The following is a 27692-nucleotide window of genomic DNA, read 5'->3' on the forward strand; positions in this document are numbered from 1 at the left end:
CAAATGGATCTTCCTGTGCATGCAGAGGGAGAGCCAATGTGCAAAGGCCTTGCCACACTGCTGTCAGGACAAGGAGTGCTAGCCAGTGTACAGCACCTGGTGCTTCTCTAAGTCTCACTTGGGGCAGCAAACCTTGTTACACTGGGTGCACTGGAATGGCCACACACTCCCTGGGCCAATGCGTGGACCTTGAAGCTCCCCTCTGAACTATAGCTCTTGCCACACTGTGCAGGAGGGGCCTGTGGCAAGGGTGGACAAAGCAGTGCTTCTTGGGGTGGCAGAGCCACAGGAAGGCTTCATCATACACTCTTGATCATCCCGTTTTGGAAGAGCGATCTTAGAGGGGGGCCTGGAGTGCCAGAAAAATCCTCTACCAGTTCTGTATACTCCTCCTGCCACTCAGGCTCCTCCAGTGAGCCCTTCCCTCCATGCTCTGGGGATGCCAGTCTGAAGTTTTTGGAAGCTTTGCTCTCCTTCTCACAAATCTCTACAGTCTCTCCTTTTGCAGGACTGAGCTTCTGGGGTTCCTCCTCAGTTGTCCTGCCACCAGAGTCCTGCAGGCACTTCTGGAGCGTACTGGCCAGAGCATGCAATTTGCATGGCTTGCCAACCAAGGGAGCACGGAATCAAACCCTATTTGAGGGAGATAACAGATCCAGGTCTCCACGACTTGCTGCCTGCTGTCCCGTTTCCACTTTTTTGTGCTGCAGACCTGGGTTCCACACCCTTACCCAGTTCTTCTTTGCACCTGCCACTGGTCTCAATGGTTGAGATGGGCTCAACACGCTGATTCTCAGTCCCGAGCACCCTGGTTTGCCATGGCTCATGTTTGGAAGCTTCTTGCAGCCTGTGGAAATACTTGGTGGACAGTCTGCTAAGAGGGTCATTGAGGACTGTGGTTTCATCAGCTACCGCCGTGGAGACCTCGGGATCCTCTGCACTGACACAAAGGCATGGTGGGTGAATTAACGCTGGCTGTTATGTGACATGATTGCTGCTGGCTAAGAGGAGGATGAACCACAGACAGTACCCGTGCAGCATTCCTACTGTTTCACGAGCAGTATTTCTAGGACGTATTGTCACGATTGGCATAAAACAGGGCGACACGCTCTTTTCTCGGCTGGAAGCTCCTAAAAGCGACGCAAGGTCCGTGCCGCAGGGCGCACACGTGCCGGGGACAGCTGCAGGCGCAAACCCGAGGCTCGGGAAGGCCGGGCCGCTCATCCCACCCACTCCGGGCCTGGGCACGCATCTACGAGGGGCTCCGCCTGCCGGGCTGGCCCGGGCCCCCCGCGCCTCCGCAGCCGCCCCTCGGCCTGGGGCGCTCCGTGCCAGCGGAACGCTGCGAGGGAGCGGCGGGCGCGCCCGGACGGGGCCGGCAGCGGGCGGGGCGGGGCGGGTTCCCCCGGCGGCGAGGCCCCGCTTCCGGCGGGCCGCGGTGACGGGCGGGCGGCGGCGGCGGCGGCAGGTACCGGCACCGGCGGGGCGGCGTGTGGGGCGCGGGGAGCGCGGCCGGGCCCTGCCTGCAGCAGCGGGGCCCGCCGGCCTGTCCGGGCGCTGCTGGGGCGGGGGAGCGGCCCGGCGGCGGGGCTGGGGCTGGGGCTGGGGCTGGGGCTGAGCGGGCCGGGGCTGGGCCCGGAGCCCCGAGCGCTCCGTCCGGGTGTTGCCGGGCTTGCCCTGCGTGAGAGAGCGGCTCGGTTCGCCCGCGGGAAGAGCGCGGCTGGCGGGGCGCCGCGGGCACCTGGGCGGGGAGAGCAGGGCCGGCAGCCCGCGGTGTCCCGGTCACCGCCGGTCAGGGCTGGCGGTGCAGGTACCGCCGGAGCGGCGCCGCTGGGCCTGCTGCTGGTTGCTCCCGGCCTCAGCGGCTGCGGCGGGGCTGGCGCTGGCTGCCATTCACCCCGGTGCCCAGCAGCAGGGGCTGGTGCTTGTTCTGCCTTCGGGCAGTTGGCGCGTACTAGGGCACCTTTGTTTCTGCAGCGTAAACAGCAGATCTGTGAGTTTCGTAAGCAATCTTGATGTTCGCTCAGGGGGTCTCATAGGAGATGAGTCGAAGGGAACGGGAGAGAACAGATGTGTGGTGAAGGGGATGATGATGAGGAGGAGGGGTGCAGCCCGCGCAGGGCTGTGTGTGCCCCACTGCCTCCCTCACGTGTGAGTCCTGGGTGCTTCTTGCACAGCCCGGAGAGCAGCCTCTGTACCTCTGTACTCTGTGCAGCAGCTCCGGAGAGGACACTGGGAGAGTTCAGCACTTTTGCCCTCAGACCCTGCAGAGAACCAATAAGGGGAGGCTGAGTGCTTGCTGGGGTGGATTTCCAGCGGGCACGGAGGTGGCCTTCAGCAAACGGATTGAGATGACTAGGGAATGAAGGCTGCTTAATTAAAAAGCTGTTGGAATAATGAAGGACCAAAGATCTTCCCTGGGCAATAGTGTGTCTGTCCTGAGTTTAATGGTCATGGTGAGCTATGGCGAGGTCTGGCCCTTGACCTCTAGGTTCTTTCAGGGTAGTACCAGGGTAGCTCTCGGTGGTATCAGTCTTGATGTGAGGGAAGGTTTGGAGTGGCTTTGTGGGTGAATCTTGGTTCTGGAACTCATTAATGCACTTGAGTACTCTGAAGGCCTGCTGCTGAGTAATTGCTCCCTTTTTTTGCAACGTGCTTGTTTTTAACACTATAGCAAAGTGTAGGGTCTTGACTGATGTGTACAGAGAAAGGGACATTTGTGCAAGTAAGCTGAAACTGGGAGGAGGAGTGGGTGGCAGCAGAGTCAGAAAAATAATCCCGGAACTGGGACTGTGTTGCATCTGACCATTGCTTGTTCATCCTGCACAGAAGAGAGGCCACTTTGCTTCTGTAATTCTTTATTGTTTGTACAGCTCCAGGGTGTGGTAATATATGCATGGACATATTTTGAAGTGTAATTCACTTCTGAACTAATAGCACATCTGGAAGAAAAACAGGAAGAGGAAACTACCAAGCAGGTGTAGCTTAGAAATAAATGGTAGAGAAGTAGTGAAACTAAAATTGCAGTAAAAAATAGTTTGCATGAACAGCAGCTACCAAGATTTCCTGGATATAAGTGAATGGTCTTCTCTGGGTAAATTCTGGATCTTATATAAGGAATCTTCAGATCAGAATTTGTGTGAAAATTGTATTTTAATGGTCTGAGTTCTCTCCTTTAGCAGAATGTGCTGTTCTCCATCATATCTCTCTTATCTAGGAAAATTAATTTTTATTGCACAGCAAATGTTCAGGTGCAGTGTAGCTGCAGAAAACATACTTAAGTACTTGGAGAAAAGGTAACAGTTGGCTCTTTAGAGCCTGGCAGCAAGTAAATGCTTCCGCTGCTATGTGTGATTCTTTAATTATTAAATGTTTGGCTAGAATTTTTGGTTTTTAAATCTAGGTATGCAATTTTTCTTATTATTTGCTATATGGAATGTGCCATGTGCATCTTGTCATGACACTTATGTGAAACAGGTGCAGTTTTTAAATTGAGTTAAATCTGTTGAAATGCTCTTTTATTGTTAAAAAAACCTGAAATGTTTTTAACAAACACTTTACCCATTTTAACAACTATATCACCATGATACATATGGACTTTCCATTTAATGACAGATTCCTAGGGATCATTTTTGAGTACACAGGGTAGCATCTCATGCAGCTGCACTATTGGAAAGTGAAATGTGTATCCTTATATAAAAACCCTTAATTTGTGTCTTACATTGTAACTCCAGTTCTTTCCTTCTCAGAGCATTCTAGTTCCCAAACATTTAGAGAATTATGTGTCCTAAACTGCTGTATGGTTATCTGATGTGAGACCCTGTACTTTTCCTTTTGCATGTTGGGAAAGGGCTGGAGAAAATTCTGCAAAACCTTCTGGGGCTCTCTGGGTACTACAGTCTAGTTCACAAGAAGGACCTGAAATCTAAGAGGTCTTCTGCTCTGGATCCTGCTTCCATTAACACCATGGAGCAGTAACCTATAGCCAAGGAATGGAGCTGGCTGTGAAAAGCACATGAAGGTATCTGGAGAGCCTTGTCTGTCCAAGGGGTGAGGCCAGAGCACTATCCATTGGGCTCTTTTTGCAGTGTGGATCCTACTAACAACTTCCTTCTTCCACATGGTGCCACACTAAGATTAATTTTATGCCTCAGGGGAAATCCCCCGGTGCTATCTAAGAACTTGCTCTTCTGTCTCTACACAAGTGCTGCAGTTGGCTGTGAAGACAAGTGGTGATCTGTGTAGGGTCAAGTGAGGACACTTGGTGACTTGCTGGCCCTATGGCAGTACCGTCACTGCTCTGTGGGGGTTTTGGATCTGGTCCCCAAGTGTTTCAGGACTGGATTTGGGGAAGTGGTTGCTACCGGGCATCCCCAAGAATCTCCCATGAGAAGCATCTCAGTGATGGCAGCAGTCAAGTGTGGGTCCGTTGTCCCCACTAGGGCTGGGAAGTCCCTGAGAGCTGTGAATGCTGAGAGGCTGCTCTGGAGAGCCATGGATACTTCCTCAGCACGGAGAACTGGCTTTTGGGGCTGCTGAGCTCCTGTGGGAAATGCTTTAAGCTCGCTGAGTCATAGGAGTCAGTGCCTGCTGTTACCATAGAAATCAGATCAGCTGCTAGGGGTGGGGAGTCCTTGTCCCTTGGCTCCACTGCTTCGTGGTTCCAGCATGAGCTCACGGTGCTAGGGAACCTGAATTCTTGCTCCTTGCCCTGTCAAGATCAGAGGTCAGGCAGCCCTCACCTGCAGGGTGAGGGAATAATTTTGCTTGGATCTTTGCATGGCTGCAGTGGTGGGACCCTGTGTGACTGATGTGCTGTCTTGATGACCTATGGCCTGTATATGTCATGCTCTTTCATTTTGGGAAACATTGCATTTGATTAACAATAGCTTCCAGTCCTTTGGGAGCCCAGAAAGGTGAAAACTGTTCATAAACTGGTGAATAGGAGATAAGGGAGGACAGGAAGTAAGTAATAAGCTTGGAATGGTTCAAAGGGAGAGGAAAACCACTGAATATCCAATTTTCTGTGCTCTCAAAATGCATCTCCAAGCTTGGTGGCAAGTATAGACCTAAGCATGGATGTGACACCTTCCAGAGCTCAATCTCTCATGGGTTTTGTCCTCTGTGCTCAGTCTGAGTAACTGTTTCATTGTTTGCCCTGGATGAATATACACATTCAAGCTCTCAGGGTGGAAGATGTGAAACATCATTGCCCCCTCTCCATTCTGCTAAAGGAAATAGCTTACTGTGAATATACTTTTCACACTAAGGTGTTGTGCCTCCTCAGATCATCTTTGAACCCTTTTCTCTCCTCATAAAGCAAAATAAGCACAAGCATCTCTGTGAAACAGTGTTATAGAGACTCTTGCTGATGCAAGGTGTCACTTTGTTTTTCCACAGTTCCTCTTGGCTTGCTGCCTGCTGACCACTGAATTGCTGTCCATGTGGTCTGTGTGAGCAGTCCAGATCTACATAGCTATTCTTTTTAATGCTTCTTTGCTTACTTCCAGGAGACTGAATTCAGAGGATAACAGCTGCTTTCCAAGGATTGTCCCTAAGAGTTAGTACTCATAGGAGGTCCTGTATGCTGTGCTAGCTCAGACCCAGCTTTAATGTACCTTCTGTTTCGAATGAGAGTGAGAAATATTTGCAAACAACAAAAATGCACAAACAAACAGCAAATGCACTGAGCTGTCTGTTTCTTGGACCCTCTTAACTCTTTGGTCTCCTTATGGCATGCTTGGTGAAAAATACTCATTCAGGCAGTATGGCTTCAAATGAAATAGATGATTCCTTGCTTCTAGCTATTATGTAGCAGAAAGGATTTACTGGGTGATGCTGAAAGGAGATGAGGATCATATGTGTATTGTTCTCCCTGTTTTACTAGCTCAGCCTAAAAAATTCCTGTTTTAAGGAGCTTTTCACTTCTCTGTTCAGATCCCAGCACACTGAAGCACCCACTTCAGTGTTGTTGAGAGCTCTAGTTCTCCATTATGGGGAGAGGGAAGGGGGGTTGATTCTTGGGAAAGCTTCCAGCACTGGTCCAACTGTGGAAACAGCTGGGCTTTGTGCCAGCCGTTCAGAGGGAGGGGGAGCTCAGAGCCATACAGGGAGTGTATCAGGCAGGGGCTGGTGCAGCCTGTCGCCTTCCTCAGAGTCCTGGTGCTGCTTCTGTTTCAGGAGAGAAAAACTATTCTGTCCAGAGCTGTGATCAAGCAGAGACTCCTTGAGAGGGTTGGTACAGCTCTTGATGGCCTTTGATAGCAATTGGCATGAAAGAATCTGACATGTCGTGCCTCTGGCAAGGAGGAGGAGGAGTTCTGCTTGTATTAAGGGGGAGGGGAAACAGTATCTGGATAAGTAAAGATAAGGGAGTATTGGGGGGAAATCAGTGAGAAGAGGAAGCACCTGTGTGGGGAGGTAGATTTGTGATCTCTGTGTCTCACCTAACAATCTCTGCAGTCCATGTTCTAGACACTGCAAAATAAACGGCGATATTTGGGGACCATGGCTACAGACCCACTCTCGGAACTTCAGGATGACCTGAACTTGGATGATACCAACCAGTCCCTTAGCCAGCTCAAACTGGCCTCCATAGATGATAAGAACTGGCCATCAGATGAAGACCCTGCTTTTCCCAAATCAGGTAAGTATCCTGCTTGTTTGGGATCTGGGTTTCGGCCAAAAAGCAGTTGTTTGTCCTGCAACATTGTGGTCATATCTACATATGCAGAGAGCCCCAGCTCAATTTAAAAGCTTTATAGACACATTAAACTTGCACCACACCCGAGTGAATCATCCTCAGTATTGAACAGCACTAAAAAGTGTAGAGCCAGCTGTCGTAAATATGCTCTTCTCAGTCCTGTGCCTTGCTGCATTTTGGTGCTGACAGTATAGATGTGCTGCAAATCCTTGAGTGTCCTTCATTATGGTCTCTTGCAGGAGAGTTTGGCCTCCTGGGCTGGAATGGTCTCCATTCCATATGGAAGGTGGGGCTGGAGATCTGAGTTGTTGCTCTGAAATCCTGTTCTATGAACTATGAATAAACAGGTCAGGAAAATTAGCTAAAGGGTATACAGGATGACCATCTGTCAAGGCACTGTGTTAAGATTCTCCTTTCCTAGAAAGCCACAATGGTGCCCTTGGGTTTTGTCTTTGTGAATATTTGTGACATATCTGAACAGTTGTTTGAGAAAGTGTACATTCTGAGGGACACATGGATCTCGTAGGACTGACAGGACTCTCTTGAAGTCATTGCTGCTCTTGCCCACTCAGAATTTCGAAAGTGGGTTTTCAAGGTGTACAGTTGCATACTTTACTCCCTCCCATGCAGAAGTGCCGTTTTTTGTCCTATGTCTATCTCTTTGTACTTGCCAATGTACTTCAGATCCCAACTTCTGATTGTTTGTTTTTTGTACTCTATTGCAGATGACTCCAAAGGCTCCCCTGAGCCTGTCACTCACCTGCAGTGGGATGATCCCTACTATGATATTGCCAGGCACCACATTGTGGAGGTAGCAGGTAGGAACCTTTCTGTTTTCTCCTTTGATGTCTTTGCAGCTGGGCTGAGGAAGGGCTTTTCTAATGGGGCTCTGGGGACATCTGCTGAGTGCCAAGCCCAAGTGGCAATGACAGGTGGCACAAAAGGAACACCACACTTCTTGAATGTTTGTGATATGTGTAATTTTTCCATTAACTTCAGCTAAACTTGGGTTACTTCTTGGCTCTTGCTGCCTTGATTATATTATTATCAGGACTCAGTTGCTTTTGCTAAACTGTTTTAGATATGGCCCTGTACTACATCCTGAGCACGAAAGTGGTTTTTGTTTGATAATGCCTCAGAAATTACCTAGTTAAGCAGTGCAGCTGTAAGGTCCTTAGCTGACTGAGTTATCCACAGTAGGTGACATCACTCCTATCTGAGTGTCCAGAGTTTGCCATCCTGTACGGAAATAACACATACAGAAATCTGAAATGCAGGGAATAGGCCTGCAAGGAAAGACCTGTTCATTCAGGGTTACAAGCATTTGGATTTTCTTTGTATTTTCTTGTCCATATTATTTTGTTTACACTAACCTTTGGTGATATACTGCTGGGACCTCCATAAGAAAGTGGTTTGGGTGTATTCTTCAGGTTGCTATGGTGAGCCTGAGTGAAAGGTAAGGCCAGTTTGTCTTGTGTTCCTTGTTTAAAAAAAAAAAAGAAGCACTTCAACTTGTGACTTGATTCATACTGCCAGCTTGACTATAGCCACCTCTTACCTCTCCTGCTGCCACCTCCTACCCTTCCCACTGCCATCTCTCTGTACCTTGGTTCCTGCCCCACATGTGAATTTTCAAGGAAGCAGAGGCACAAGCTGGAGTCCTCCTGATTCAGGATTGTTCTGCAGCAGAGTTTGATCACAATGGAAAGAGTCTCAGGCACTTACTTTGGTAAGAGTTGTCTTGATATCATTCTTTTCTGGGCAGTTTTCTCAAATGAGCTTTCTTTTTCCTGATCTCTCATGTTCCATCTTTTGTGGAACAAAATTATGATGGCAGACTCACAGTCTTGTTGTTTATTGGCTCCTGCCCAGTTTGACAGGCCAAGTGTTGACATTTGGACCATTATGCCTTACAGATTTGCCAGCAGTGTTTTCATTAATGAGTGTGTTACTAAGCTTCTTTTCCGTGGTGCTGGAGTTTCAGGACTGAGATTTGTAGAAGTCTGCACCCTGGTCTCTGCTGCTGAAACTGGAAAGGGACAGATGTATGGACTCTGCCATTTCAGTGGTAATAGCCATAATATTTGGTATATGAATGGCAGAGGTAACTGGTGTTTGAGGACTCTGGGAAAGGGTGAGTTAAATGATACAGTTGTTTGCTTTAGACTAAGCTTCAGACAAAGTGCTTAGCAGAGTTCAGATCAGAGACATTGATAAGACTGGAATGTCAGTCCAAACCAAGTATAAACTTCGTGTGCTGCCTCCTGACATAAACACCGCTCTTTCTGTGGGATTTCTGTTCTGAGGTAACATGACTTTTTCTTTGACAAGCTCTCTGAATGGGCTATCACTGCAGTGGAGGTATGTGTCAGTGGCTGTTGGAATGTAGCCATTTGACATGGTCTAGGGTAGCAAATGAAGAATCAGTCAGCTTCCTGAAAAGATTCTGGAGTGAGATGATGGCTGACTGGGAGCCATGCCTGCATTCTGAACTCTTCCCTGTTGTGGTTTAAATTTGTATTCCTAGTGAGCTGTGTGTCCCTGCAGTGTCTCTGTGTAGTGCAGAAACAGCTCAGAGAAGCTTCTGTTCTTGGCTCTTGCTGGCCAATTTTCACTGGTAGCTGATGTGTCTGAAAGCATGTGATGGTCCCACACACGATGTGATACCTTTCTTGGCATTGGGAGAGCTTAGAGCACAGCTCCAGATAGAGGATTTGCTGCCATGTAGGTTTGAGACTTGCTGGTTTCTCATGGCCTGAAAGGAGAATTTATGGAGTTGATCAAAGTGGTCTGACTGATAGTCTTGGTTCCAGGGTGAAGCTGTTAAATTTTTTTGGTCAGGAATTGATAATTTTAACTGTTCAGAGTATCAGACTGGGTAGTGTTCTCTGGATTGTTGTTGGAGACGAACTATCTGGGAAAGTCTGGAAAAATCCTATTAGAGGTAGCCTGGAGAATAAAAATCTCACTGGAGTATTAATATGAAACTGTTCAGATCTGGCTCTGCTGACAAATAATGTTTGTCAGCAGCTTCAGGTGCAATGAACACTGGTTATGCTGAGCCTGAAACAAAATTACCTTAGTTCTCTTGTAAATATTAGCAAGCGGCAGCAGATCAAGGATAGTTTTATCCATTCTATTGATTAATTAGCTTTCTCTCCCATGTCCTTCCCTGTTTTGCACTTCAGAGCAGAAAGCTTGTGGCTAATTCTGTTCCTGCCTGCCCTGAAATATGTTCTGGGGTGATGATGCTATTTTGAGTCAAAAGAAGAAGGCTGGTTCCCATCCTCAGGCTGAACTCCATGATCCCAGTGTTATCCTGTGTGGTCAGAAAAGTAATTGCTTCTTGCTGGATGTGTGCATAGCTTAATATGTGGTGTTAATAGCTTAATAAAACCCAGTTTTGATGATAAAAAGTTAGCACACTCATTTTCTAGCTGACTTTAATTTCTGATTCAGTTCAAGGAATGCTGGATTTGAAAAGCCTGGCTATCTGATATAAGAGGGGAAAGTACTGAAAAACATTTTGCAGAATTTGTTAGGAAAATTAAGTTTTTGGTGTTTGTTTTTCACTTAAAAGTAGTGCAGAAGTTTCCTGGAGGCTCTCCTTTGTGCCCTATGCTCCTGTCTCTTCTGGGGACTGGGAGCTTGCAGGAAGAGGCTGTCCACGGGAAAGGAGCAGGCATGTCACTGCTGTCCCATGTGGTGGTGTGTTACACAAAGATGACAGCAAAAGGCATCTGGGCCACAGTCCTGAGGGAGTACTCAGAACTGGAGTATTGTTAGGAATCATAGCATTTTTGTATGAGGAAACATTCTTTTGGTTCTGGGACTCGGTGCTTTTCTGAAGGAAGATGTTGGTGCTCTGCTGGTTCTTTCAGACCTGCCTTAAAGTATGTGTTTATGGAGTGTTTTATGCAGACTCTGGAGAGGTCTCTGTGTAGTTTTATTCTTCTTGACTCTGAGTGCCTCTTTTTGTGAGCACTGTAGCAGTGAAATTCTTCTTTACATGTGCCCAGAAGATGAAAGAGAGGAGGTTTGATGTCATTGCACAATCCACTTCTGCAAAGTATGTTTTTTTCCTTGCTCACGTCACATAGCATTCAGAGGAAACACGAGCTCCTGGTTGAGGGCTATTAAGGAGCTATCCCAGGTTTCTGTTATGTTGAGAGTTTCTGTGTTCTCCTGCCAGTTCTTACATGGCAAAGGTGCTGCTTGCATCCTCTTGGGGGTTGAGGCAGACTAGATGTGACCTAGTCTTGGCCTTGAATTTTAGCACAGGCTGAATTTCAAAACTAAGGCAGGTAGTTAATAATAATCTAAAGGAAGTCTCTGGAGATGGCACTTTGTACTGGAGACCTGTGGGAAGAGCAGGGTTCTTGTCAGCTGTGGCAAGGTGTTACTTCCTCATTTTGCTGCCCCATCTGAAATACTGATCTCTTCGTTATGGTCAATATGCAAAACTATGGCTATGAGGTTCATCAGTATTTCCATTTTACACAATAACTGCCTTGCTTTCTTTTGGGATAAGGAAATGGGGGCCTAACATATATTGGCATGTGAATGTCTCCCTGCCATGGAGGGTTGAAGGTATGTATCAGTGGTCAGGAAAGTGGCTGTCACTATGTACTCCAGCTACACAATCCCTGCCCTGTGATTTCAAAACTCTGTTGGAGCTCAGAGCATGTTTCTGCTAGTTCGTGTGGGAAATCTGCTACCTCACACCATTAATTGTCAGTCTGTGGGGCTGCCCTCCCAGAAAAGCTGTGATGGTGATATGTGTAAGACCTGTAAGTCAAGTGGGAAAACAAGGTGGAGAGCTATGAGTGTGTCTTCTTTTGTGTTACTGGATTGAAGCTGCAATTTCAGCAGTAAACCTGTTTTAATTGGTGAATCTGGTATCAAACCTCCTCAACAAATGTGGCTGCAGGTGCCACAGCTGTGACTAGAGCTGATGATTTGCTGTAAGTGTTGGTGATTTGGCATGGGGAAGTAAAATCTATCTTGGAGCACCAGTAGCTATTGTTTCTCTAGGCAGGCAAATGTAGAAATGGCAGAAAAAACTTGTGTTGAAGGTGTGTTGCAGAGTGTCTTTGGTAGCTAATGAACTCAGCAAAGGCCCATTTCCCTTCAGGCATGGTACATTGTTTCTGGCTCCATTAAAACAGACTGTCTGCATTTCTGCTGCTTTTGGATATGGTTTCTGGCTTTTAACTTTTTTGTTTGTTCGTTTGTGTAAGAATATTTTGTATGATAAAAGATGATGAATTGCCTCTCTAAAATTGAGTCCATCCAAAGCAAGCCCAGCCTGTGCACCATATTTTGATATACAAGGTAAAGGGAAGGGAGAGTATTTAAGAAATTTTAAGTTTCTAAGGGACGCTAAGAGAATGGAGAATTTCTTCCTAGATCCCTGCTCTGCAAAGGTTTCTGTCTTGATAGGCTCATGTGGGTCTGTTGAGTGTATAGCTGTGAGAGTGATGGAAAGGGGCTGGGTGTCATAGTAAATGCCTTCATAAACTAGAGGAACCTTTTTTTTTGTTGCTCTAATTGCAGTTCATTTTTTTAAATTCAGAATCTACTAATCATGAAAAAACATTATAGGTGTGGGATGTGTTATTCATATGGTATGATACTATTCTCTGTACACTTCTGAAGTTGTTCAGAGGACTTCATAATTAATTGCAATTGACCCTTTTAAAAGTGGCAGTACAGCAGTTGCCATTTTGGTGGCAGAGGAAATGTAACAGTAATGGCAAGAAATTTGATTATATAGAATTAGTTGCAAATGTAAAAAAGAGAATTGGGAATCAAGCATTGCTGTTATTGCCTCTAATTGTTAGATAAGGCTGCTTTGGAGAGGAGCAGGGGAAATGGAAGGAGGTTGAATGCTGTAAGACAGCAGTTAAATGCATCCTGGTGGCAATCTGGCAAGGCTCTCAGACTTTACCCTCATGATTACTTTCTGGGAAAGGATGCAAAGCTTGGCTTGCTATAACTTTTTTTCTGTTCCTCCAGACCAGGGTGCACTTGATGGGGCCCAACCAGGTAGGTAGACTTTTTGTGGCACTAACACTTGGTTCTGTAGATCATGGTATTCCTTTAGCATGACCATGGCCTGTAGCTGGACTGTCTCAGGGGAGCCCAAACTTTGCTCAGCCTTAGGCTGCACTGGCAATTTTTCAGGAGTCCAAAGGCTGCACAAAATTGTTGTCTGAGGGCTGCACCTCTGCCTCAGGCACAGCAGAATCATCTGAGCCAAATTTGGCATGTGGGCTTTACTTTGGGCACTTTGGGGCTCATGGGTCTCAGTGTAAATCTTACTCTGTCCTGTCATGGTGGTGGCCTGCTTGGACAAGTTCAGTTTGAACTCCAGTTTATCCTGTTATCATATGTGCTTTGGAAGTTCATTCTAGGATTGCTTCCTATTCTTCACATGATCTGCTGCTGCACTCATGTGCTAAGCAGCTGGCACTTAAACTGATTCTTCATCTGAAAGCAGCTGTTATCTGTTTCTTCTTCATTTGGCTGCAGAGATGTTGTGTTCTGGTAACTTGTTTGCCCGAAGCTGTGCTTGACTGCCCTGGGCTTGCTGAGCATTTGTTAATACTCTCCGGACTTCAGTCCTACGTCTCAATAATTTGGCTGCTGGTGCTTTCATGCTTCTCAATGTACATGAAAACTTCTACTGGTGTGAAATTCTTACTGCTAAGACCTTCACACAATTCATGGAAATGCTTATTCTCATTTCCTCATTATGTGGAGTCTTCTTGCCCTTTTTCTATGCCCTCAGACATCCTCCCATTCTGCATTCTTTAATCTGACCCTCTAGTATGTTTTTGAATCAGTTAAAGCTATATTTACTTCATAAGGCTTTCTGATTCTGGCAGTGTTTGGATATTGGGAATATTGAGATGGACAAAATCATGGATTAAAATAATTCTGCTTTGAGATCCTTACCTTCTTTTCCTTCAGGGCTAAATACAGTCTGAATTCAATAGGCAGCTAAAATCATCTATACTTAAATGTTTCCCAGCTATGCCGTAAGCTTAGCACGATTAACTGAAATGAAATTACATTTTACATGTTTTTTACTGACAGTGTCTCTGATTAAACATGCTAAGCTTTGTGAAACTTGTGTAGTAATGGTCCAATATTCTGTTTTGGTGCCTTTTCCTTCACCCTGAACTCTATTAACTTTGCTGTTTTAGCAGTAACACTAGCTTTTGGTGGCAAGTTTTATCCATCTGTGTTCTCTCAGTATCAAAGTACTAGGATATTCTCATTTGAATCTTTAAACAAGGTGGGCCCTTAACTGAGGTGACCTGATGAAGGTAGGAATGAGTAGTCTCTAGACTGCAGTTGGGCTGCCTCAAATCGTGACAAATGCTAAACTATATATATATATTTCAGGATATTTAATGGATATATTTCTATTTACCTAGAAATAGTAAATAACAGGATTTGCATGCCAAGGATGTATTTTCCATGTTGGCTGTGCAGATTCATTTAATGCCCTGTCTTGGGACATTATTGCCATCTTGATGTGAATTTCTACTGTGATACCTTTGTATTGCTGCAGGTTTCAATCTGAAACATCAATCTCAGTATTTCAATTTCAGCCCTTTTAGAAGTTTGGACTTGCACTCATGGCTTGGAAACACAGCAGTGATTTTCCTTGCTCCTTGTCTTAGAAATGCCCTGGAAATGCTGCTTTTCAAGCGAGAGGAAAAGTGCAGTTCGGGTCTTCGTGCCATAAAAATGTTCAGGAGCTTTTGTCCGTCAGTGCTACAAGTTCATATCTCTTTAGATGAACAGATGTCTTGACTGGAGAGGCTTTAGTTATTGGCTACTGTCTTGCTCTTCATTGTTAGAAGCAAAATAATCTGAATCATATTCATTGTACATTTTCATGTACATTGAAAATATTTTTAATGTATGAACTTTCAAAGTTGGGCACTGTGTGAGTACTGATGGTATATAATTGGTTATTGGTTTGTTGTTAACTACTGAGCATTCCTCATCTGGGAGAGGTAGGAGGCAGCCTGCGAAGCCAAGTGCTCTGTAGTTGTGTTCAGTGGAAACTTCAGCTATTTGCAATTGCAAACAAGGGGTGAAAACCTAGATGCATAAGATTAATGCTGCAAACAGGAAAGCAAAGTACAAGGGATAGAGCATCTGGGAAAGATCAAACCTGATAAGAATCTGTTCTATAGGAGGTAGAGGGGCCACCTGAAGGTAGTTTCCTCCAACAAGAATGCATGGAATGGACTTTAGGTTCTTGTTTACAAATTGGAGCAATTGACTGTTCAGCTTTGATGCTGAATTTTTGATTTTGTCATGTCTGGAGCAAGGAGACTGATCAGATATATGTCAGGTAGAAATAAGATTGGCAGTTGATGGTTTTGAATGTTTCTGTATTGACAGGCTGAGCTCAGTGTGATGAAACTGGATCAAAACACAGAACTCAGAAAAGGGAATGCTGGTTCCTTTGTAGGCCTCATGCATAAATTCATTCTGATTTGGAAGGCAAAACAGGCCACTCCTTTTTCAGGCATCCAGGCCGCTGTAGATTATCTTTTGATGTACTTGCCCTGGAAATTGTCCAGGGGATACATGCCATCTCGCCTTTGGCAGAATCATGGATTGTCTGTTTATTCTTTACCAGCGTTTTCACCGAGGCTATATAAGGAACAAGACTGTAGACTTTGCATAGGTCTTGCTGTAGGCTTTTGTGTCATTTCAGAGAAAGCTATTTAAGGTATGTCGTTCTTGGATTGTGACTTGTCAGGTCTGATAATCCATGCCCGGAAGCCTGAGCTGAGTGTATGGCCACCCACAACATGGCATGAACGTGGTGCTGTACTGCACACCACAAAGGCCTGCCTTGATTAAGCTTGCAGTCTGCCCTCAGACCGTCCACTCTGGTGCGAAATGCAGCCTCTCAGGTAACTGAAGATATCACCTAAATTTAGCATAGAGCTATGTATGATCTGTAAAGATTTGTCTTTCTGATTTTTCTCTTTCATGACTATAAAACTCAACACATTCTCAAATGCTGCATCTTCTTGGTTCATTATACAGGCAGGACTATTTTTCCTTCAGATAGAGACATATGAGTTACTCAAGATCAACGGGAAAGGTCACAACATGCCGTGTTCCTTGCCCAGGACTTTGTAACCTCCACTTAGTCTTTTAGACAACTCTGTTACATTAGACCTGGCCCTAAAGCTCATAGCAAGCTACCAAGAAACTCTGGGCTAGGCAGAGAGTGGGCTACCATGGGATATACAATGTGATGTTGGTCTTGTCGCCTGGCTGTGACTGTATCCGGTTGTTCCAGATGAGCCTTGCATCACTCTCTCCTAGTCCTGCGTTCCAGGTCATGCGTCCTCCCCAGCTGCCCCGTATCTCCGCATGTGTATGTCAGTGTGATGGCCTGTGCCGCCCCTTTCCTGGTCCTTATCTAGTGCTGCCACGGTGTCCTTAGCTTTGGTAGAATTTCTGGCTTGTGTGTATCAGTAAATTCTGTGTTGTCTGGTGACTGACTTAAAATGGGACTTGGAAGGTGAAAATAAAAATGAACAAGTAGCAAGAGAATCTCTTCTGGCTAGATGAGGGCAAAAGAGGGCTGGTAGCATGTTAATATCATGGCTGGTGTGTATGACTTCTCTGGCTGCCATTTGCAGCACCAAGTGGTCATCTGGTACTAACAGGCAGTGTTCCCAGACATATCAGGTTTACTACTCTGAGACCTCAGTTGCTGCATGGCAAGTGTAGCCAAGTGATAGTTGAGGACCAGAGCCTGTGTAATGGTAAGAGAATGGCTGCATGAATATTGTAAATCCATGCTGGGAAAAGGATTTATTTCAAGAGGAATGATGTTTTGCAGGTCTGTCCTGCGTAAGTAGTCATCCTTGCTGCTTTTTCTGCTGTGGTCTGTGTGAAATGGTTTACCATATAGGAGTAAGGAAGGTGTTGTTTGGTATAACCTCAACAGTCCATTCGCCATTGCTTGACAAGAAAACACAGATTTCAGAGCAGGATGAGTAGCTAAAAAGGTGGGAAGACATTCATACTAAAGAAACCATTTCATCTCCACTACTGCTAAAAAGACATCACCTTTGTGAACATGGATTGGGTGTTGCGTCTGGGAGAGAATCAGACTTTCCCTCAGACTCTGTATGTCCACAAGATTTGTGACCTGGTTCTTACTTATCCAAACCTCTATTCCCCAGCATGTCTGCTAAGCTTGGCCGTGCCTGTCTGCTTGGGCTTTGTTCATGGGGCTGAGATCTCTGCTGGCAGAAGTCCACTGACGGTTGAAGACTTGCTCTGGGGAAAACTTGGCTTGTTGTCTCTGAAGCCTCAAGTGGTGGCTGGGAGTGTCCTCCATGACATGACGGTGCTTTATGGGTTATTTGGCTCCAGTGTGATGGGGACTGTTTTCTGCATGGCTTTTACAAAGAACGCTTTGTTGCACTGCACTTTGCAGCTCCTTCCGTCTCAGGCTGGAAAATTCTCTTTGTGGATGGAAAATCTAGGAAGCAGTGAAGAGCTTACTCTACAATCCCCCTGGAGAATCCAACATCCCTGCTTGGCCCATCTGTAGAAGAGACTTATGATGATGCTTTTTTCTCATCTTTGGGATGCAACTGGAACTGCTCTTTTTCTAGGAATTTCTTGGTTTCCAGGGTATGAAATGGCCTGTGTTCCGTGTGCAGGATTAAGCTTCAGGTGAAGCAAGAAACAGATGCAGCACACTATTAGAAGTTAGTCTGGGACTGTGTGCAGGGTGGAAGGAGTTATTGTGCCAGTGAGGGGGGCAGTTTTCCCTGTGCCTCCCTGGACACGTGTGCATCAGGAGCAGTGCCAGGGACAGCTTTTTAGGATTAATGCTCTGAGCACTCTGCTCTGTACTTGCCTCCATCCCTGTGTGCCCCAAAGTATCCTGGCTTCCAGTCCTTCCTCTCCTTCCAGGGCTGGAACAGGGAATGTGTTCTTCATTCTCATTGTTGACTTGCCAGGCCCTTGGTGTTCAGGTTTCTGCTTCTACACTAGGCCCATGATAACTGCTGAAAATCAGATTTGGCTTTGCTGGCAGCTGTGTCTTGTTATGGTGGTTTCTCATTCTTTCTTTAGCCCTTGCTGCCAAGACCACAATGAAGTCCTTAACTCCCTGTAATCTCTGGCATTTTATCTGCAGGTGATGACAAATATGGAAGAAAAGTAATTTTGTTCAGTGCCTGCCGGATGCCCCCAAGTCATCAACTAGATCATGTGAAACTGCTGGGGTAAGTAGAGCCTTAGTAGGCTGCTGTTAATTTCTTAAATCTGACCGAATTCTCAGCTGCTGGATTCCTGGGGACAGATCCATCTGCAGTAGCTTCTTTGGCTGGTCATGTCCTCCCAAGTGCTTACCACCATTGCTGGAGATGCAAATCCTCTGTTACGGCACAAAAAGAGCCTCTCTGTAGCAGAACACAAAGTGAGTTCATCAGTTGTTTCTTCTCAGGTACCTGAAATTCACACTGGACCAATATGTGGAGAGTGATTACACTCTGGTGTACCTGCACCATGGCCTGACCAGTGAGAACAAGCCATCCCTGAGCTGGTTGAGGGATGCCTACAGGGAATTTGATCGCAAGTGAGTAAAGCTGCAGCAAGCAAGTTATGTGCTGTTCTGTAGCCTGACGTAGAGTCTTCCCCAGGCTCCTTGTGTAGCTTAGTGATCATAATTTGCTGTCACTTCTTCTCCTGCTTAAGGAGATGGATTGTTGTTTAATGCAGACTGAATCACAGGATAAACAGCTCCTTCTGTAGTTACATCCTTTAAGCGAACAAGCAAGCAGCAAACACAGGACCTGGTGCAAGTGTGTCAGCCCCTTGGTATAAGTGTAGGTTCCTGGGGAGGCTGCTCACTGCGTTTAGATGAATCTTGGAGTACAGGGTGGTATGCCCTTAGGCTGCCAAATGGCCTGACACAGCTAATGAGCATGGGAGAGCAGAGGCCATGGGTGCTGGGGTGTGGTGAGGCTCAGTGCAAAAGGGTTGAAGCAACCAGGGTGCCTTAATGTTGTGGAAAGGTTGGTTCCTCTGCTTAAAGTGCACCTTGTCATTACCGGACTTCTCTTGACAGGTACAAGAAGAACATCAAAGCCTTGTATATTGTGCACCCAACCATGTTCATCAAGACCCTGCTGATACTTTTCAAACCTCTGATCAGGTAGGAAGGAAGCTATTGGATGCTCACCTACACATACTCACGCTGCAGGGAAGCAATGGGGCATTCTCAGAGGGGCACAAGCTGAGACTAGGCTGCCAAGCCTGGAGTCTTTCACCTTTTTTCTATCTCTTCCCACTTCTGAGCTCAGAAATACTCACACACCAGAAATATGTCTTTAGGAACCTACAGAGTTTGCAGCTCTGTGCTACTCCTTTTCTCTCTAGCCAAGTACAAGTTGCAGGATCTGCAGCTCAAATATTTAATTTATTGTGAAACTGAAATCTATGAAATAATTGGGAGTAAAATCTTCTCAAGCCTACTGCTGAACATAGGAAGAAGAAATCCAGCATTTCAGGGAGCCTGCTGCTGCTGGGGCTTCTAATGTATCTTGGAAAGTTTTTGCATCTCCTGGTAAAATAGATGGAGTGGGAGAGTGATGTGGGTGACATCTCTGCTGCTCAGCCATACCTACCTTTTATCCCACTGATGTTTCTTGCAGCCCCCTGCTCTCCTTTTCTATAAGAAGTCAGTTCTGTTACTGTAATTTTCTCAATTACTCACGGATCTACCTTTCTCTTGTTTTTCAGCTTTAAATTTGGACGAAAGATTTTTTATGTGAATTACCTTAGTGAGCTGGAGGAGTATGTGAAGCTGGAACAGTTGGGGATCCCAAGCCAAGTGCTGAAGTGAGAATACTGCCTGTCTCCCCCTTGCTTAGGGCTCTGTGAGAGGGGATTTTTTGTAAAGATTGGCAAGAGAAGGAAGAGATTGTTCTACTCCGGCAGTGGTTTTGCAGGGTGTGGTGACAAATTGCCTTTAAGACTGGTTTCTCTCTATAGGCCTTTATGTATGTCCTTGGCCCCTGTTCTATCTTTGAGTTAAAAATCTTCCCCCAGTAGAGCACCCAATCCTGCATCTCCCGCTCACCCCCTGGGGTCTTTCTGCAAGATACTGACCTTATCACTGACCTGGAGCTGATGGTGTGCATCTGCTGTTGTCTGGGCACCTGCTTAGCTCATTCTGCACTCCTCTGCTTGTCTTTGGGGCTTCCCAAAGTTGCCATAATCTCAGTCCTACCAGATTGCTTCACTGTTCCACACCCACATATGCATCTGTCTCATCACAAGCAGTGCTGTCTTGGCCTCCTGCCCATGCTGTTACTCAACTACTCCAACTCTTGATTACAGATAGATACTCCTTTTCATCCTGGTGACCAGATGTTTGTTCTCATGCTCCAGAGCTGCCTGTTTTGCATAGGTGTAATCAACCATACTAGTCTGGTGCTGTTACCAGTGGGTGTGCAGTGCTGGGTTCATGCACTTTCTGGAAGGTGGAATTGCTTTTTACTGGTCTGCGTTTTGTTGCAGGTATGATGAATACCTGAGATCCCTGCAGAAACCTTTGCAAGCATCCCAGAAGCCAACACCCCCACGCCCACCACTGCCAAACCAGCAGTTTGGAGTCTCCCTACAGCAGTGAGTATTTCTAGACTGTGTTGCTTTTGCCGTGACTTGCTTGAATGAGGTCACTGTATTTATTACTGAACAACAGCAGAAAATGGCTGCGAAGTTTCTTGCAGTTCAGACTTCCTATGAAACTTTAACTATATTCCTGAGGAACTCTGTGCTCATGTCCAGATCCTGACTAACTCAGTTTAGTTCCACCCTCTTGATCCCTAGGTCAGATTGTTTTTGCTACTTAGGGTCACTAAGGGAGGAGCAAAGTAAGGGCCATGGGAACAGTGATTATGGCACTAGAAAATTCCTTTTAAGCAGAAGAAGTCTGTAGGAGGCTGAGAGACATATCTTTAGGACTACACTACTTTGAGCAGTGCTGCAGATTTCTTTCTTAGTTGTTTTCCACATCATAAATTTTATTTCAAAAGCACCTCTATTCACCCTTGTAGTGAATCCCACTCCCCATTCCTGCACAGTTACAAAGGCAAGCACAGACACTGGCAAGGGCTGATGATACTGAGTAAGTGTTTAAGGTATTTTTAACTCTGAGTGTGGTTTTGCCTCTCCAGGGAATGAGGAGGAGCCAGTACTGTGTAACTAGACACATCCTCTGAGACAGTCTGGGAACACATTCCCCAGCTTCAGTGTAACATTTCCAGATGGTGTTTGCCATGGTGCCGTGGTGCCCGAGCTTGTTAGCAGCCTGGGAGGGGTGAACACTGATAGCTCCAAGCTATCAGTGGTCTGGACAATTGAATGTGGGGATGGCAGCAAGCACCTTGGTGTCACGAGGTTTTCCCTGACAGCCATTTTGTTAACAAATCTTTTGTCACAGGAATGTGGAGGCCAATTTTTTTTTTTTTTTTGTCTTACGTGTCAGCTTCTCTCTCCCCTTGCTCCTGTGGGAAAGGAAAAAGAAAGCCTAACCCTTTTCACCTGATTCATAACTAGCATCCTTGCCTTCTGGGAAACCCTTTGCTCTGGCATATACAGGCAGAGATTTTTACAGAAGATGGAAAAACGTCCCAGTGGTCTAGTAATGAGCTCATAGTTGCTGCAGTGAATAATGTAACATGATGGGTGAAGAGTATAGAAGGCTGGAATAATGGCTGAACCAGGGATGGGGATAGCAAGGTCATACGTAGTACGGCTTGTGTGGGCAAATTCAAGAGTTGGAGGCTTCATGTAGGGCAGGACCAGTCCTGTGTAGCAGTCATGTGTAACCTGTTGTTTCTTGCTGCAGTCTCCGGGAGAAGAGCCCTGATCAGTCTCCTGTTCCTCTGGTGGTCAGAGATACCATTGCTCACTTGCAGGAGCATGGTAAGTGTTTGGGGAAGCTGCAATCTTGTATCAGTGACCTCTGTTCTGTCCAAGCACCCATCAAGACTGTGGTAAGATAAAGAAGAACAGCAGTCTAGAATAGGGTGTAAATCCTGAACTAGGTGAGTTAGCCTTCAAGTGAGATTGTGGAAGGCTTAGGAAACCTTCTTTCAGGAGTCCATGTTTCCACTTGTATAAAAGAAGCCAAATGCTTCTTGTATCCTTTGTCTAATAGTGGAAGCAGAAAGAATTGTGGTACTGTAAAAAAGGGGTTTGTTGGTATCTGTCTGAATGCCCCACGGCATGGATTTAAAATTGTTAAGGCCAGCATTTTTAAAGATTCTTCTCATGGCTGATTTTTTTCTTCTCCATCTGCTGTCACTTCACAGCTCTTAATACAGAAGGGATTTTCCGGAGATCAGCAAATACGCAGGTTGTCAGAGAAGTCCAGCAAAAATACAATATGGGTAAGTACCCAAACACATCAGAGCCCCTCTCATTCCCTAATTACTACTGTCCAACTGCAACTGTGTTGGAACTAGTCCATCATAGATCCTCTCCTTCTCTGATAGGTGTGTAGGTGAGCCCTCATCTTGGGGTATTGCAAGGGAGAAGTATCTGGTACTTCTGCTGTGTGGAAAGGATATTCCTTCCCACTCATATTCTCCTTACTGTCCTTTTTTTCCTGAAAGTGTCCATTCCTTGGGGTGGGGTATACCATCTTACTCTGAAGGGACTTAAGGTGACCAGGATGAAACTTAGTCATGTTTTATTTGATGATTTCTAAAGAGGTAGTGCTGGATTCAGCACTGCTTTGTGTATGATTTTGGGACATATTTTCCCACTCTGTTAGAAGATGTGGTACTTCAGGATTTTGTGTTATTTAAAATACCCCTTCCTTAGTTTTGGGCTCTGACCATCATGTCCTGTCCTTTGTCTGGAGGAGGTGCTGCTTTGGCCAGTGAGCACTGAGTTTCTGCTCTACTTTCTCAGGTGTGCCTGTAGATTTCCAGGAGTATGAAGATGTCCACCTCCCTGCTGTGATTCTCAAGACCTTCTTGAGGGAGCTACCTGAGCCCCTCCTCACTTTTGGCCTCTATAGCCATGTTGTCAGCTTCCAGAGTGAGTTGTAACAAGTGTGCTACTCCCTGAATATTGCACTGACTAACGGAAAAAGATGTCCTAGTGGGGACATGCATGGCATACCTTGAGACTGCCAACAGGTCCTTCATGAGGATGGGTGCTGAGGATTGTTCCATCTTTCTTGATTCTTAGGTGTGGAGGAGGTGAAACGTGTGGATATTGTTCGCAAAACACTCCAGGATTTGCCAGAAGAAAACTACCAAGTGCTCCGTTTACTAACAGCCTTTCTGGTGCAGGTGAGCACTAATCTAAACATTTGCTTGTCATAATGCTGAGAGGTGCAGGCAGGCCTCAGCCTAAAAGGTGCAGGCATACAGCCTGTGTGGTCTGTACCAGGGAGGCTGAAAGCTCCCCAGGGTGGAGGTAGAACTACGAAGCAGCTGAGTAAAAAAGGGGTCTCAGTGCTTTACAGTTCTTCCTGCTGCCAGGAAAGCCTCTACAAGGCCATTCAAGCAGGAGGGATGATTGTGAGTGGTGATCTAGACTTGTAGAGATACTGACAGTGCTCTTGGTCCTGTTGTTATGATACGGCCTGGCCAGCTTTTCTCCTCTCATTTTCTCTTTGGGTCTGTCAGCTCTGGCTTTGGGGAGGGTAGAGGGCAGCTGTTGTGCTGTTCTGTAGGATTCACAATGGTCTCTTTCCTTCCCACATAGGTCTCTGCTCACAGTGACAGAAACAAGATGACAAACACCAACCTGGCAGTTGTGTTTGGCCCAAATCTTCTCTGGGCCAAAGATGTGGCCATCACTCTGAAAGCCATCAATCCCATCAATACCTTTACCAAATTCCTGCTGGACCACCAGAAGGAGCTGTTTGAGGCTGCAGAGGCCTGAATCCAGGCCAGCGCACACCTGCACACTGTGCCCACCTTCCCCCTTCTTTGTCTTGGAGCTGTGACCAAACTGTCTCCAGTACAAAGGGACCATTGATCTTCTGAGTGATGAGCAGAGTGAGGGCTGTGGAGATGATGGTGAAAGTGTGCAAATAAGTGAGCAGGAGACCTGCAGCTCTGGATGGGCAGGGGAGCTGGTCTCCCAGATGCTGAGACCTACCAGCGCAGCTCCTCCAAGGCTCATCACCAGTCTTCTGCCCTATCAGATGACCTGCCTTCCTTTCCTCCTTCCCTTATGTGCAGTTTTTCTGCCCTCCTGGTTCCTTCCTCAGCACAGATCTTTTTGTTCAAGCTCCCAACAGTCCCAGCTCACCTCTCCTTGCCTCAGCTGGGCTATCTGGGTTAGGGCAGGCTTGCTGGGTTTTGTGATGGAGACATTCTTACTGTGAGTGCCATTTCTCAGCACTGAACATGCATCCTGCCTTTCCCCAGGGGCAGCTAAAGCAGGGAAGGGAGCAGCAGCCTTTGTTCTTCAGGTAGCAGCATGTCCTGCACTTGCAAACACCACTCTAGACCCCCTGCTTTTAGCAGGCCGGTGAAGGACAGGCTCACAGCAATGGACTGTGTTACCTGTCAGACTCCAAAACAATGAAGATGAATTTGGCCTGAAGCCCAGTTCCTCTGGGGTCACCCACTCCAGGTACTATTCAGTGTTTGCTGGACTGTAGTGGGTGACTGGCCTCCCGTAATTAAGCAGCTCAGGTGTGTTTGTCCCTCCAGCAGCACTTCCAGGCTGGCAGGGAAGGTTCATGCCAGGCTTGGCTGTGCATGCATGCCAGCTCTGACCCTTTGACAGCTGGTGAGTCTGAATGGCAAGAGTAAGTGCCCTGGTGGCACTGAGCTGCTGAACACCATGAGGATCACCATCTATCATAGCGGCAGCACAAGGCCTCCTCTTCAGGCATATGTATCTGTGCTTACTGGCACAGACCGCCTTGACTAGTTAGTTGTCTCTTTGAGCACAATTTCCCCAGGGAAACAGAGAGCATGGCCTTGAGGGAAGGTCTGGGGACTGGGGCTGACCCTCACCATGGAATGCACCAGGCCTGGATTACAAATTCCTGCCCAGGTGCTGAGCATTCGTGCCAAAACTGTGAGGGAACAGCTATTCCATGCCAAGGGCCTTTGCCATGTCTCCTCCTGGGTTCATACCTTCCACCCTGCCATCCGGCCAGATGCATCCTGCATGTCCTGGGTACAGTTGGAGAGATCATGTTCTTTGCAAGGCAGGCTTAGAGTGGGGTGGTCCTGGCAGCTCCCTGGAGCATCTGTGATACTGTTACAGCATCTCTGTTGGCTTTGGTTTGTCTCATTCCCATTACCTGACCTTAGAGAGCCTTCTCCTCAGCCTGGGCCTGTCAGGGTTTTAGGAGGGAGCCTCTAGCCTTACTTCATTGGTGTGATTTATCTTTGTATCTTGTGCCCTGTGTGCCTGGGCCAGACCTCCCTGCTGCATCTGGCTTCAGATGCAAATCTTTTGGACCAAGCAGAACTGTTTTGTGTTTTTTTGATTTTTTTTTTAATCTACTGGATGCTAAATAGAATTTGCTTTTTCATAATATTTTAGCCTGCCTTTAAACACTGACCATAGGTCAGTGCCCTGGTGTAATCAAAGTAAGTGGCATCTCCTGCAGGAATTAAGGAGATTGCTCTTTTTCCTAAACCCTGGAATGAGGATAGGTGCAAATGTAGGCAGCTCTGCAAGACAGCACAGGTCCAGCCAGCTGGCTTGGAGGAGTCACACCCACACATGGGTGGGAGCAGTGAACAAGAAAGTGAGCATTACTAAGACTGGAGCAAGAGATGTTCTAAGATAGGACTTGATCTGATATTTTCTAATACCAGGAGATTTTACCCTACGGAGGCTACCATGCTGCTGACTTGAAGTCTCCCTCTTCCAAGAGTAGGATCCTTTCCTTCCCTGTTTGGCCAGGATACAAATTGTTTCATCCTGAACAATTCACAGCAGGAACTAAGTAAATGTTTTGGAGGGAGAAATAATCTGCTCCTAATTAATTTGTGATATCTTTTAGAGTGAGTTAGCAGGACTGATGTGCTGTAGAGGAGTAATTGGGGTGGACTAGTGTAGAGAGAGGTGTATTTGCCCCATGTTTAAGGGGCAAGGCTGTGGAGGCTGAGGGAGCCCAGTGCAGCCCTCTTTCCCTGCAGGCGTCCTGCTCTGTGGAGGCTTTGGTAGGGAGAGAAGGAGACTTGGTACTCTGATTGTATCTGCAGCTGACACTGACTTCACCTTCATCTCCCTAGAGGAAAGGCAAGCCCAGCTCACTTCTGGGACAAACTCCCAAGCTCGGCAACCTGGAGTCCAAGTGCCTGAGTGCATGAGGCCTGGCCCTATGCACTATCTGAGGAAAGTGGCATGCTCTGGGCTTGCAGAGCAGCAAAGACTGTTCCCTGCCCAGTAGCCCAAGGAGCAGTGCTGGAGTAGCTCCTGTCCAGGGGAAAGTGGGGAATACTGCAAGTGTCTGAGTTCTGACTGGAGTTTGGTGGTTTATTTTAGGGGGTTATTTTTGGGATTTAGTTTTGTGGGGTTTTGGGTTTTTTTTAGTGAATTCTTGAAATGACATTTCCTTTTTTAGTAAAATAGAGGATGGTTCACCCCCTGCAGGCAGGGATAAAAGCCTGCTCCAGTTCAGTGCCTGCAGGGAGCAGATTCGGAGAGCGTTCAGGGAACTACTGCTGGTCATGGTGGGAAAGTGCTTGCAAATCCTGGAAGGGACCCACTGTAAATATCCCCTTTCCTCTGCTGCTCCTTGTGCTGGAGCTGCTGAGAGCCCTGGAGCAGGCACAGTAACCAGGGTTGCTTTTGCAGTCTGTTTTCCTGAATGCCTTGTATTGAAATATTCCTCTTGTGATCTGAGCAAGGAGCTGGCTCGGGCCTGCCTGCAGCCTGTGTCAGGTGGGTGGTCACCAGAGCCTACACCTGCCAAGGCCAGGGGGTTAAATTCCCTCCTCATATGGGCAGAGTGCTGGCTAGGCTGGGTTTCTCTGCCTTGTGTAGGTCAGGGGTGGTACACAATTGAGGCGCTGGTCTGTGTCAATTTTCTCCTTGCTATAGAGCTACCCAAGGGTCTCTTCCCTGGCTTACCTTTCAGGTTAGCTATTAGCCATTTCTTCCTGTAGGGGTATTTGTTCTGCATCAGCCTCCTGCTTTTAGCACCTAGAACATTCCCCTCTGCTAAGCCTCGTGCTGTCTTAATGGCCTCTGATCACTCCGTGGTGGCCCAGGCTGTGAACACCAGAGCTTTTGGGTTATGCAGGGGGTCTGGGGCCATCCATATGCCTTGTGTGCTAATGTGAGAGAGCTGAGGGCCAGTTTGGTCCCAGTTTCCTCTTTTATGCACAGGGGCTCCTGTGCAAAAATTTCAGCTTTGCTTTTGTTTCTGATGTTCCCTGCCTTCTTTGTTGATGTTCATCAGGTGCAGGCCTTGGTTTTCACAGTTCACACTGTTTATTTTCTTTTAATCTGCACCAATCTTGTATTTCACAGTTTGCACATTTTGTATTTCAATAAAAATCAAAATGTAATCTCATCCAGCTATGTCTGTCAAGTGGCAGCAGCAGTGGCACATCTACAAGAAACACCTAAGGCTGTCTATATTGCCAACCACAACCCTGCTGCAAGGGAGGAAAGAAAGTATGACATGCATCCTATGTGAGTATCTCTGAAGAAATATTAGTTTGTAAGAGCCTTGGGCTGGAAACAGTTAAAACAAAAATGAAGTAGTGTAGATTTGGCTGTTGCCTGAAGAGGGTTGTTCTTCCACATTACCATCGTTCTGTCATGGTGAGCCCTCTTCCTAGGATTGCCAAGGATGCCGAGTGGGAGCTACCTTAGTATTATCTGGGTAAATTTATCCTGTGGCCAGATGATATGTGCAGCAGAAGCCTGAACCTTGATATTTCAATGTATGCTGATTGCTAATTTGATG

The 27692-nt window shown here is 46.6% G+C and overlaps 1 protein-coding gene across 4 annotated transcripts; it reads left to right on the forward strand.

Annotated features, from left to right (window-relative positions):
• The first annotated feature begins 1392 nt into the window (after positions 1 to 1392).
• ARHGAP1 (Rho GTPase activating protein 1) lies at positions 1393 to 27293 on the forward strand. Of its 4 annotated transcripts, none has more exons than XM_056492629.1 (13): positions 1393 to 1468; positions 6463 to 6646; positions 7429 to 7521; positions 17910 to 17997; positions 18219 to 18350; positions 18843 to 18929; positions 19517 to 19615; positions 20297 to 20404; positions 21630 to 21706; positions 22096 to 22173; positions 22700 to 22828; positions 22982 to 23085; positions 23504 to 27293. In XM_056492629.1, the coding sequence occupies exons 2-13, from the start codon at positions 6508 to 6510 to the stop codon at positions 23681 to 23683; spliced, it is 1314 nt and encodes a 437-aa protein (XP_056348604.1). In that variant the 5' UTR covers positions 1393 to 1468; positions 6463 to 6507; the 3' UTR covers positions 23684 to 27293. The 4 variants fall into 4 exon arrangements, with proteins under 4 accessions (XP_056348604.1, XP_056348605.1, XP_056348606.1 ...); XM_056492630.1 differs by lacking the exon at positions 1393 to 1468 and adding an exon at positions 1643 to 1993; XM_056492631.1 differs by lacking the exon at positions 1393 to 1468 and adding an exon at positions 6096 to 6234.
• The last annotated feature ends 399 nt before the right edge of the window (positions 27294 to 27692 follow it).

This window comes from Oenanthe melanoleuca, chromosome 5 (genome assembly GCF_029582105.1).
Source record: "Oenanthe melanoleuca isolate GR-GAL-2019-014 chromosome 5, OMel1.0, whole genome shotgun sequence".
In the NCBI taxonomy this organism is placed as follows: Eukaryota; Metazoa; Chordata; class Aves; order Passeriformes; family Muscicapidae; genus Oenanthe; species Oenanthe melanoleuca.